Source organism: Scomber japonicus, chromosome 17, assembly GCF_027409825.1.
Source record: "Scomber japonicus isolate fScoJap1 chromosome 17, fScoJap1.pri, whole genome shotgun sequence".
Classification (NCBI taxonomy): domain Eukaryota; kingdom Metazoa; phylum Chordata; class Actinopteri; order Scombriformes; family Scombridae; genus Scomber; species Scomber japonicus.
In genome coordinates this window covers 12,401,024-12,414,211 of record NC_070594.1, presented here as the reverse complement: position 1 = coordinate 12,414,211, position 13,188 = coordinate 12,401,024, and the positions used below count along the sequence as shown (strand labels likewise).

At 42.5% G+C, this 13,188-nt stretch overlaps 1 protein-coding gene across 1 annotated transcript in view; it reads left to right on the top strand.

The window, feature by feature from the left end:
* runx2b (RUNX family transcription factor 2b) overlaps positions 1–13,188 on the top strand; it is a 43,670-nt gene that overhangs the window by 22,167 nt on the left and 8,315 nt on the right. Inside the window, exons 4-5 of the mRNA XM_053336543.1 lie at positions 48–152; positions 12,720–12,887. Of these exons, the coding sequence (XP_053192518.1) occupies positions 48–152; positions 12,720–12,887 (273 nt within the window). The remainder of the gene's footprint in view (positions 1–47; positions 153–12,719; positions 12,888–13,188) is intronic.

Genomic DNA, 13,188 nt, shown 5'->3' with positions numbered 1-13,188 from the left:
GTCTCAGCGGATGGCATGTCATTTGATGTTGTTTGATTTCACCACAGGCAAGAGCTTCACCCTGACAATCACAGTATTCACCAACCCACCACAAGTGGCCACTTACCACCGAGCCATAAAGGTCACAGTGGACGGACCGCGTGAGCCCAGGAGTGAGTACAAATGCATGCACATATACTTTGGGGATACGCATTCACACGTGTCAAACAACATTCCACCTCTTTTAAAGGTCAAGTTCACAGTTTCTCAACTTTGTCTTAAAACAATAGCTGTGTGATCATATGTAAGAAGAGGCCTCAGCAATCTCACTAACCTCTGAAGTTACAGTATTTTTAGTATGAAATTCTTTATTTGTGTTACTATTTCCTCTACCTCACTCATCAGGGAAACACTGCCTGTGTCACTCTGGACAATACAGACTTTATTTGTCTAACTGAGACTGCTGAAGCATCAGATTTTCTTCAGATAAACTTTGGAATATATTTTTACACAGAACAAGGACTGTGGATTTTGTCTTCAATCATTTTCATTGTAGGCATGTTAGGAAAGGATTTTTGAATGCCCAGTATGAACAGGAGGAATGATTACAGCAAGCAAAAAGGCTTTCATTGTACGTAGGGGCATGAGAGTGTTATTTTAAGACAATCATAAGAAATGTGAACCTATCCTTTTCGTAAAAGGGTTACTTGAACAATTTTGTGTTCTGTGTGCCACTTCTATAAATATAGAGGATTTACAGGAAACAGATTTTTATAAAGAATGGTCAAACTCAAAGCAGCAGAAACAGTGACATCCTCATATGTAGCTCCTAATATGAATCATGCTCTAAACTAGGGCTGCAACAACGAATTGATAAAATCGATAAAATCGTTAAAAATCGATTATTAAAAGTGTGGCAACGAATTTCATTATCAATTCGTTGTGTCGTGCGATTACTGCATTACTCGCCAAGTCGCGGAGCGGTTCAGACACAGCTGAGCAGAGCCAGTATCGGCAGAAGCAGAGGAAACGTTCCACCCCGAAATCTTCTAAAGTGTAGGAGCAGTTCACACTAGAGAAAACTAGAAAGTGTGTGCGGCACCCTGCCGAGGTCAGCACGAAGTGCGCGTGCGCACGTGTGCACGCGCACAAAAAGCAATCGATTTTTTTATCGCTTTTTCGCGTATCAATGATATAATGTCAGTGTGTGGATCATTAACCGTGTTGCAGTGTGCTCCCTGGTTATAGTTAGTGAACTATCAGCTTCTACCTGCTCAGATCTCACAGTCAGCAGTAGAAGCGGAGGAGAGCAGCAGGGGAATCTAGCGCACGTACTGTAGTAGTATGGAAGCCTAATGATGGAAAAAGTAAAACTGGTAACTACAAAAATAAACCACAATTTATATTGTAAATATATAGTTTCACAGACAAATGGTTGTATTTTTCTGGGTTGTGTGTGAAATCATTAAGAATAATATAAAACCAGTCTGTACACCACCAAGATGAACTGGTTTAGACTTTATTCTTGGTTGACACTGCTGGAGGGTAATATTGATTTATAAGTGTGCTCTATTTGTGTGACATAGGTTTTTTATTACCAGTTTATTATAGTTTGCGATAATATAACTGAAATGCCACTAAATGTTTAAACAAATCCTGTCAACAATTTTATAATTTTAATTTTTCTTTATTATTTATCTTTTATTTATTGTTCCAACAGCTCAGGTTGATTGAACAACACAACATACCTATTTTTGTATAGCATACATGTGTATGTTATTTTGTTAAAGCTATCAGACATTAACATTTAGTTGTTTTGTTTAAATTATTTATAATTTAATAGTACTTTAACAACTCAGGGACGTGCAAGCAGCAACATGTTGTTTTGAAATAATGTTTTGTTTTTGAATGAAGGGATGGAAATTTTAAAAATGTTTTTTTACCCGATTCATCGATTAATCGAAAAAATAATCGTCCGATTAATCGATTATCAAAATAATCATTAGTTGCAGCCCTACTCCAAACACACGTGATCCTACAGTTCCTATAATGCAACAACATCATCATTAGACCCTTCTTGCCACCTAAATGCATGCTGCATTTTACCATCACATCTAAATTTTGTGACACAGCTCAAAAGTCTCAAGCCTGATGGCAACTCTGATGATGTCATCAGGGTGATGTTGTTTGTTTGTTTAAGGGGGGGGGGGGTGGAGGGGGGTACATTGAAAGCTCCCTCCACAAACATAGACAACTTTTTTCACAAGCTGAGTGGTACTCACTATGATTAGTAGATGTGCAGAATCGGGCACTGTCCCTTTAACTAAGCTGTGAGTGTGGCTAACTGTGCACCTGGCCAATGGCAACAAATACACAGCTAAAATGGTGGCAGGCTAATAAAAATAGTTAATTAACACCAAAAAAGAGGGCTTTTACTGGAAAAAGCTGTGATTGTGTTAATTAGCAATCAACAGGCTTTATAATAAGTTGACCTCTCAGAAAGCCGCCCAGCCTCCCATGTGAAGGCTTTTAGAGAAAGAAGAGAAATAAAAAGTGAGGCAGAATCTTCCAGAGAGGGTACATTGGGTAGCAGAGTGCTAGCATCAGCTCATTTTAATGGGCCATATATAAAAACAACTGAGCAGGAAAAAAAACTTTACTATAGCCGTCAGTGCCAACTGGTCTGGCATGCAGCTGTTTCTCCAACCCTCCTCCCTATTCATAAAAAAAAAAAAAACCCAACATATTCTCATCTCATGGCGTCTCAATGAGCAATATCACATCACAAACAACCCTCCACCCACCCGCTCGCCCCTTCACATATGGCACCAGGACGCACAGAGACACAGAGGAGCCGAGAGACAGTAGGATTAGTACCACCATCAGTCTCTGTTGTAGGAAACCTGCCCGTGGTGCCAAAAAACGCCTCACACACTCAACATCCAACGTTCATCAACACGCACACAGAAACAAAGGCACATGCTCGTCCTCAAAACGCACATGTACTCACAATCACGCCCTCCTCTGCTGCCCCCCCCACCCTCCACCCTCCCCCTCCCTCCACCCTCCCACTCCCTCCCTCCATCCCACTCGCTCTCGAGCCATCTTGTTTCATCAAAAGCATTTCCTGTGCATCTGCTGTCCCCTGTCAGATGACTTTCAAAGTCCTGTTATTTGGTGCGAGCAGATGGAAGTTGGAACAGAATTTGTTTAGAAAAGCCCCAGTTTGCTCTCAACAAAGTTGCAGTTGCAGGAAGCATGGATGTATGTGAAGTGAGGCTGAGTCACTATTAAGTCAGACTAAGTCAGACTACTACTACTACAGATTAGGTGAGGTGATTTTTGGCATAGCAAATAGACTTTTTGCTTTCATAGCATCCATTGTTCTCTTTTTCTTGTACATGACTGCTCAGTTTGTGGTCAGAGCGAGGACTTTTAAGTGGAACAGAACTTATTTTCTTTTCAACGTCTTCCTTTGCATGTTAGAGCTACAGTCTCAGGACGCTAATTTAGGCAATAAGGACTATGTCATCATACGTAACCCCTGAACTTCTTTACTTTGCTGTTAAGTGGTCAGAATTGCAGCACTGGTGTAATTTACCCAGAAACTTCAGCCAGAACACGTCTCCCTCTCAGGGGTCATTAAGCCAAGGTCTCAGGGTGGCAAAACACACATGTGCCCTCTCAACCGTGCCTCCCCTCCTCCAGGTTTGAGCACGGGGACTTGGAGCTGAGAGCAGCGGCTGTCTCCAAAACTGTGATTCTATCTGTGAACGCTTCATTGACACATGGGGGCTTTGTCGGCCATTACAGCTCTATTTTGTGTTAAACGAGTGGGTAATTAGGAGGCCTGTCGTACACACTGGGCCAGGGAGGGGCCCCACAGGGAGGGGTCCGCATAGAGACACACGGAGAAAGAACAGTGGGCTGTCTTTAGCCTGACATACACTGGCACTCTGTGGCCCTTGTCTGTAAAAACATGATGTTGTTCTGGAAAATAAGCTGACAATAACACTCAATTATATATAATAGTTTCTGTAACCATTTTGTGCACTTTAATTGATTTTTTTTTTACACTCCGCCTGGTGTTATTGGCAGTTTTTACTCCCTTGTTAATGACCCGCCTGGTTGTGGGTGTCTCGTTCAGGAAGGACATTTTGTGTTGGAGTGTTTGATGCAACTTATGGTAGCCATATGAGTCTTCCTGAGGGATGTCATTTCCCCAGCGGTTCCCCATTCAATATCAGTAAAGTAGGACCACCCATGAATGAATGGGGCTCATATCTCTGAACTGTGGGGCTGAGCTTAAGTTAATTAATTGCGTGGTTAGAGTGAAGAATATCAGCGATGCCTACTTTAAAGATCTGTGGTATGATTTTCTTTAGAGGTTTACAGTGTGTGTGTGTGTGTGTGTGTGTGCGTAGCATGCGTGTGTATGTGTGTACGGGTATGGTAAGTGGTTAGTCAGGTCCCTCTGGCCACTGTGTTATTAGCGGGAGGCTAACTCGGTTTCTGTGGCTCACATTGTGCTTAATCGCTTGACAGCTCTTGGTTACTCTGTGGTTTGCCACTGCACCGACAACTCAACACACAACTTCAATGTGTTTGTACATGTATGTGTCTGTGTGTGTTCATGCACGGAAGGCATGTGTGTTGGCTTCTGTAGATATGGTTGCAAATGCATGTATGTCTGTCTTCTAGCGCCTGTTTCAGCATGTGTGCACCCACATGACACATTTTGCAGAGAGAGTGTGTGTTATTGGTGTCATTAGTCTGGTGTAGCCACAGTGCTGATTTCGAATAGAGCTAATAGGCCTCATTAAATGTCATTTTGAGCTAATAGACAGGGAGTGGTTGTTTAAACCAATATGCTTTTATAGGTGGTTCTGTCTCCTTTCAGCTGCTCCTGACGGTGGCTGCAGCCAGCTGAGACAAACTTCCTGAGCGATAATAGCCAAGCCGTAATAATATAATATACAAGGCTTTCTGTCCAAACCCACTGTTCTCATTATAGTTAATCAATAACAGACAAACATAGGAGGTGACAAAAACCATTGTGGCATCACACATACTGTGTCTTGCTGTGGCATATTGCAGTGGTTATTGTGCCTAACTGAGTGTGTGCGACATGTGTGTTGTGTGTCAGCGGTGGAGGTTAGTGGTCAGGCACGTCTCTGCTCTCTGGTGTTTGAAGCCGCCGGGTCTGGGGGGTTCTGGGCTCAGGGACGGGGTCGTGTTTTGGTTCGGTTTTGGTCAGGGTGTTAACAAGTCTGGTGAGGAGGCCCTGGTTATGTACAGGCCTGCAGATAATATTAGTGGTTCACAAGACCTGTGTGCCAAGCCAAACTCTTTCTGCGACTTGGGTCCCCTCACACACACACACACACACACACACACACACACACACACACACACACACACAGATAATTACATATGCGATATACTTCTCTGTCATTCACAATAGTTACTTAAAAAATAATAACTGTATTTTTGTTGCACTTTTATAAAAAAAAAGTTGTAAAGTGCTTCACATATAAAAAAGTAAGAGCAATATATACATTCAAAAACAAAATGTACATTAAAGACACAGTGGCTTGTAGGAGGACGGACAAACTTTGGTAGCAAGTAAAGGGGGCTGAGATAGACTCCCTTGAGCTCAACCTAGTGCTCTGGTTTAAATATAACTAAGTCAAGTTACAGTAGTCCAAACAGGATGAAATAAAAGCATGGATAACTTCAACATCAGCAGAGGATAAAAAGAGCTAATTTTCAATATGACTTTTAAATGGAAAAAGCAAGATTGGAATAAATAAATCTAGCTGCAGTAGGAATTTGTTGGACATCCCCCATTGATCTTGTCAACACTACCCACCAGTACACCATCCTTGCGGTCTCCTTAAATATGCATACTGTATTATTCCCTCAAACCACTACAAAGCTAAGTACTAAGAGCCGTGGAGAAGTGTACTAGTGAAGTGGACCGATGTAGGTTGACTCACTCACACTCTGCACACACACTACCTCCATGCGTCGTGTTATTATGGATCCCACTGCTTTTCTTGGCAAGACTTGTCCTTCTCTGCCTCTGATTGGCTTACCCTGATATTCTTACTCTAACCCTAACCAGTCTCACTCCTCATGCATAAACCTAACCAACAAAGGCAACGTGTACTAGCCACCAAGAGACAGAGTAGACTGTGTTTTGCCAAGAAAAGCAGTGAGATCCATAGTGACGCAGGGCGCCTTCCCGGAGAGTCCCTGTTTCCCTGCATGCTACTCTCTGCTTACTGTTTCAACTACACTCTCCTCCTGCGCACTCTGTTCCTCAGCTTCCCTGTCACACCCCTGCACCTCTGCCCACTCCTCTGCCTGGCAGTGGTCAGTCACCTCTCCTCATTTCACCTGTTGCTCCATAATCGCAGGTACTGCTGTTGCTGTAGATGTTGAAACTACTGCTGCAGCCCCTGCATTAAATATATCTGTGAATTTTGCGCATTTGGTGGCATCAGCGATTCCGGCTCTAGATTCTCCTTTTTTTTTTTGGCCTGCAACTTTGGCTCTGAACCCCTCTTTTTTCATTTTTGCTTATCTATCTTGACAATTGACAAAGACGCCCTGCTTCATCCACAGATGTTTGGCTCTGAGCCATGGCATCTGACACGAGAAACAGAGAAAAAAGAGAGGCAGAGGGGTGGAGTCAGCTCAGTAAGAGATTTGATTGGGCCAGCCTAGTGCCATTATAGAAAACGTTATTACAACAACAAATAATAATATCGGCCCAAAGGTGTGTTGCCAGACTACAAGTACAGCTTTGTTAGACACCCATGGGCATAATAATTAAAATTAATATTATATTTGCCAACATTGTCCTCAAGAGGAAGCATGTCATTAGAAAACGAAGAGGAATCGAAATTGAGCCTTGTGGTACACCACAAGGGAGTTGGGCAGTAGAGGATGATGCATTACCAATAGCAATAGAGAATGCCATATGGCCATATGGCTGAAGATTGGAAACAGAGCAGAGCAATATCTATGATGATACCTACCTTCATCTCATGGAAATTTAGCAAGATGCCATGGTCCACTATTTAAAATGTAGCACTAAGCAATAATACCAGCATCATCAGCATTAGATGCAACCAGTAGATCATTTGTCACAAACAACCACACACCTTAAACAACCTTATTGGTGTGGTTGTGCAGCTATGGCATATAAAAACTTTTGGAGAAAATAAAGGCTGCCATCTCCAGTACTGCTAGGCTGGAAACAGTGTGAGTAAGTGAGATGCCTTCATTAACATGTCTGTCATGACGACACCGAAAGGCCTCCAAACATTGTCATCAAAGACACATGCCATTACATGCACATGTAGGGTGCTATTACCTGCCGTAAGGCTTGGGCTTTGTTTCTTACAACAGACTCTTATGCTCAGTGCTAAATTCTAAGATCTGTACAGATGCTAATTACATTGTACCACAATATTTAGAGGATGTCAGCCAGTTTTCATTTAATTTCTACGGTGCAATAATAATACAAGGTCTTTTATGTCTCTGGATTACCTGGACTGCCTCAAGCAACCTGTCCAAAAAATAGAACATACTTTTGTACAGCATCCAGGTAATTACAGGAGGATTTCAGTCTCCCTTCATGTGTCTTCAGAAAACTCTTGCAGATAAAACACACACATCGACACACAACCACACCTATCTGCTGCTGCCTCACTCGAAGCAGCTTTTAACAATGGGAGCCGGACAAATAAAACTCACCAAAACATCAGGAGGAAAAGGAATGAAAAGAAGGAGGGAGGGACAGAGAGAGGGAGGGAAGGGAAAAAGAGAGAGGATAAAAAAAAACTTCAGGCTTTTCCAGAGGCAGTCAGTCAGTTGAATGTCTTATGAAGTTCCTTGAAGAGGTGCCAAGGCTCCGCAACGCAAAACACAAAATCATTCAGTGGGAGGGAGAGACAGAGAGGAAGACAGAAGAATAAAGAGTGAGAAAGGGAGGCAGGGAGCAGATCATGAAAAAAGATAAAGATTAAGAAAGCGAGTCCACCGTTTGTTGGCCCCGAGCTGCAGCAAAAAAACATCTCTGAGGGATTTGTTCTCCCCTGTTCTGAATCAAAACACTTTAATGCGAGCAGAGAGGTGCAGAGGGAGCTTGTCTGAAAGCCACACACAAGCCAAACTGCATGTGTGTGTCTTTGTGCGTGTGCACTCTTTAAACTATGCACAATATCATACAAGTGTGTATATAATGTGTTTTTGCGTTCAATAAATGTATCGCCTTTGGGAATAGTTGTGTATAGTCTGTGTGTGGACATAAGTGTGTGTGTGCCCTTCCTTTGCCTGGCTTGCTTCCTCCAGGCTGGAACGCATGGACCACACAGACGGCTGGCAGCGCTCCACGACAGCCTGGCTCCCCCTTTCTCTCTTTCTCCTTCTCTCCTTGCTGCTTGCTGCCTCATCTCTCACACCTCTTGCTTCTCTTTCGCTCCTTTTTTTCTTCTCTCCTTCCTTCCTCTTTTTACCCAATCCTCCTGTTTTTATCATCTCCCTTCTTTCTCTCCTCCCTCCCCTCTTTTTTTTATACCAGACCCCCATGGTAGACGGGCGTCTGGCTGTCACCCACTCTGCGCTTTTCCTCTCTAGCTACGCTCTGCCAACTTCAGATTGCCACCTGAAATAATTCATTGTTTCTGACCGCTCACAAAAACAACATGGCCACTGTGAGGGCTCCAAATAAAAAAGTGAAATATGGACCCTGTGTATTCATTCATCGACTTTACTGGCTGCTCCAACATGAGATGACTGACACACACATACACACACACAAACACAGACGGGCTGATTCAACCCAGGCTCCATGAGCATGGGGGTTTTTCTGAATCAGCCCCAAAGATACATTCATCCGAGCTCACCCAGTGATCATAAACCAGACTGGAAGGGCTTAGAGGGCATGACGTGACACCAAATTTATAAATTATCCCATTTATTCGGGATTTTCTGGCTCTCCGCATTTTCCTCACATGTTACTTAGTCAGGCAGCAAGCAGGAGAATTTCCTGCTAATGTGTCTGCAGTAATTGTTGAAACTTGATGTGTTGAGCTGGGGGAGGAGATTCCTTAAAGCAATAGTTTGCTGTTTTGGAAATACACGTTTTTGCATTATTGCTGAGATATGAGAAGATAGACACTCCCATGTTTGTCTGTTAAATATGAAGCTGCAGCCAGGTAATGTTAGCTTAGTTTAGCATAAAGACTGGAACAAGGGGGAAACAGCTAGACTGGCTCTATCAAAAGTCAATAAAATCCACCTACCAGCACTACTAAAGCTCAATAATGAACAAGTTATATCTTAATCCATGCAACAAAAACACTTTTTGTTACCTTTTAATAAAGCCAGGCTAGCTGTTTCCAACCCTTATGCTAAGTTAAGTTAGCTGGCTGCTGGCTGTACTTTTGTATTTCCATCATATTTTTATATTTCAGTAAGCATTTTCCAAAATGTTGAACTATTCCTTTTAACTTTTTAGTACCTAGAGCCAAGTTTCAAAAAGTGCACTGTTATCCTTGTCATCAGAAATCCCAGTACAAACCATTCACTATCTAAAGGAACTTGGGTATTTGAGGAATATTTTCAGCCAGGACATATGAGGGAACAGCTAACCATCCGTCTGTGCTCAGATCCAATCTAATGCTACCATTAATTACAGAGGACTTATATTCTGTTTGCCTACTTGCTCTTACTAACTGTTATCAGATCAGCAGGGGCGAGTTGAATCCAGACTTATGTCTCTTGGACGGCTGAAATAATACTATTCCAGGATCAGTGTGCAACTGTGTGATTAGAGATACTATCTATAGAGGTGTTATCTAATCATTATTAATCTTTTTGCGTGTGTGTGTGTTTGTGCATGTTTGAGCCTGTACCGTACGTGCATGTGCAAGGGTTTTTGCATCATGCATGTGCACATCTATGCATGATTGCATGTGCAGAAGTGTGTTTGCATATGTCCGTTCTCGGGTGTGTTTCTGTGTGTGTGAGTCGCTCACATCTGGTCTGAATCTGTCCATGTTTCCGGCTGCTGGCTGGGCAGGGAAGTGGCAGGCGCTATCAAAAATCTCCGCTGTTTTCACAGGGATGATGGGAATCTCAGGGACTTTCCCTACGGCAGTGAAATCATCCGCCTTTCCCGCTCCTTTAAATACCCCTGGCTCATTCCTCCGCCCTGCTAGGGTTCCGATAAAACAGCTGAGACGTCTTGTGTTTGGCAACAGTTGACGTCTAAAAGGTGTAATTAAGTCATGAAAAACTGTATTTACTGTCAAGGCCGCTAAACTAATGGACTTGAGGTCTGGCTGTTTGGAGTGTAAATTGGACTTAAATTTGGTGGTTGACATGTTGCATTCTTATATGAGAAAAATACGTTGCCTTCCTTTAAACTGGGGTGCCTCAATAGGTTTCTCGACACTATTGACATCTAGGGCGGAAGCTGACTTATTGAAGCTCTAATACAAGAAATAGTGACATCAAATTTAAATTCAGCAATGTCTCGTGTGTCTGTCAGAGATTGGGTAGATTAAATTTATCTATCTCTTCAAATATTCATGTAAATATTTGTCTTGTCTTTTGGGGTCTTCCTCAAATTTGTCAAAATCCTGAAACGTCTCTAACTATTTCACCATTCACAGCCCTCTGTGCTTAGAACTCTTCATAAAGCCTGTGTCTCCTGACTGGTGCAGACCCATCCAGAGCTCTTAATTTACTGGTCATAAGGGTCTCTTCCTCTCCATGTGCCTCCTCCCCCTCGTGTCTGTCCCCCTCTGTCTCCCCTAGTCTCCCATTGCTATTTATTCCCATCACTAGGAGACGGGCTGTGCACAAAGCCCGCACTGTGTCACGAGGCTTTTTTAGAATAGAAATTTGGTCTGTTGAAAATGGAAACGCTATGATTGACTGGGCACAGCTTGCACAGAGAGATGAGGAATGCCAATGAGAGGCACAAATTATTCGCAGTAACGATGGAGAAATATTATTAATGAAATATGGACATGAATTATGTTGTACAGTAAAAAGTCTTCAGTGTGCTGAGGTTTTGAAGTAACTGATATTATTCACGTTCCAAAGCAACTATGTAAAGAAGCTGATGATGAGATTGTCTGTTTATTTTGAACTGGATGATGCCAGTCCAGTAACGTCATTCTAATAAAAATCATGGTCTGTCTGTCTGTCACTGGAGGCTTTTTCACTGCCGCCATTCTCAAGTCATCACAGAGCAGCAGTCTTTGGTATTAAAATTCAGTTGGTTATAATAGCAATAACAATATCTGGGAGTGAAAAAACAATCAAAGTTGCAGTTGTGGAAAAATGCTGTACTTAAAATGAGACGGTTTTAAAAGACTATTTCTTTGTCATTTTGTATTTATTTGACAGTGAAAGCAACACGAAATCTGCACTGAGAGAAAAACAGTAGAGATAACAAGCAACAAAGCTCCTCAGCTGGGATGTTATTAGTCAATGTGTTGGACTGTTAGTTCACAAAGACCCCCCTGTGAGGCAATTTTTGTAGTGTTTGATCTTTCTAATGGTGATTCAGTAACACATGATTATTCCTTTTGAATATCTCTCCTCTTGTCCCTCTCCTCTCCTCTTCTCTCCTCTTCCTCCATAACACCCACCCAGTGCTATAGCTTTAGTGCCAGGCCTTTGTTCCCAGCCCAGGCAGCAAGCAGGCAGGTTGGGCAAGATTCTGAAGTAGCTTGCTGTTTCTGCTTGAGCCAGCTGGAGCTCTGCCAAGCACAGCAGGAGTTTCTTCTCTCCTCTGTTTGATATTTACTTTACCGCCTTTACAGGGGAACTAGTGCGGGACCAGACAGACGAACTGACACAGAGTTGTGTCAATGGTTTAAAAAAAGGACTGGGTGTGCATAGGCCACTTTTTCTACCCCACCTTTACTAAACTATATTCTATACCTGGGCCCCTGGGTAGGGTTTGATGTGGTTTTCACACAGCACAGATAGTGCTGCTGAGGCAGGGATGGGCAAATGACACAATTTCTTGTTTGCACATATTTTGTATTTGCAATGTGCATGAAATGATTTGCATATTAGAGTATAGAGTTACAGGCCTAAAAGAGTGATGGGAATAGAGTCAGGGATATAAAGGGTGTAAAATTATCGGCTTAGGAATGCAGGAAAAGAACGGGCATACTATATTTGGCATAGGTTACGACTCCTGTGGGGATAATGGGGCGATGGCGTGAGAGCTTGTGTTTACCTGTAGAAGAAGCCTCAGGTTAAAACTAAAAACATACATGCAAGCTCTCACTCTCAGTACCTCTTTGTCTTAACTCTCTTTCTCTTTTTCTCTCATGCAAGATGATACAATACCTAATTCAGAGTCTTTGTTAATTAGCAGGATACAGCATCCCATTCTCTGTAACTCTTCTTTGTTTTCTTGCACGGACTATGTTTACTAAAGAAGGCATGGCACACAGAGGAACTGAGTCATTAAATTGTCCATTATACAGGATAACATACAAACTGTATGCCAAGAGCAAACAAATTAAGATCATCGACAAAACCGATAACATGTTTCATCTTACATTAGTAATAATATGGTTTGCATGTAACATCACAAGACACAGGTATCACATAACAGTGTGTTTTATTACAGCTTGGATCCCTTTATTGCAGCCTCCTGCAGCTCTTTAAAAGACACTTTTTTTGTGCGTCTGCAGGGCATCGTCAGAAGCTTGAGGACCCCCCAAAAACTGGCCTCTTCTCGGACCGCCTCAGTGAGCTGGAGAGGATGAGGGTTAGGGTGGCCGTTCCCACTCAAGCCCCACGACCTACTCTCAACCCAGCGGCCAACTCTTTCAACCCGCAGGGACAGACGCAGATAACAGGTGAGCTCCCTGACCTCAGCTATTACCCATTATGGTGATGGTGCTGAGTTCAAGCACCATAACAACAAGTATCCAACCTCCTAAAGTGTTGCTGAATGTCTATTAGCGTACGGTTCTTTAGTTGAGCCTGACCTCAAAAAACAACTAGAGTATAACATGTTGTTACTGCACAACCTTTGCAACTGATGTTTATTTAAACATGTATTTCATCTATCAGAGGTGTTATACTGTACCTGTAACGCTTTATTTCCGTGTACTGAACCTCTATTTTAATGCCATACATTTTAATGAAAACTTATTT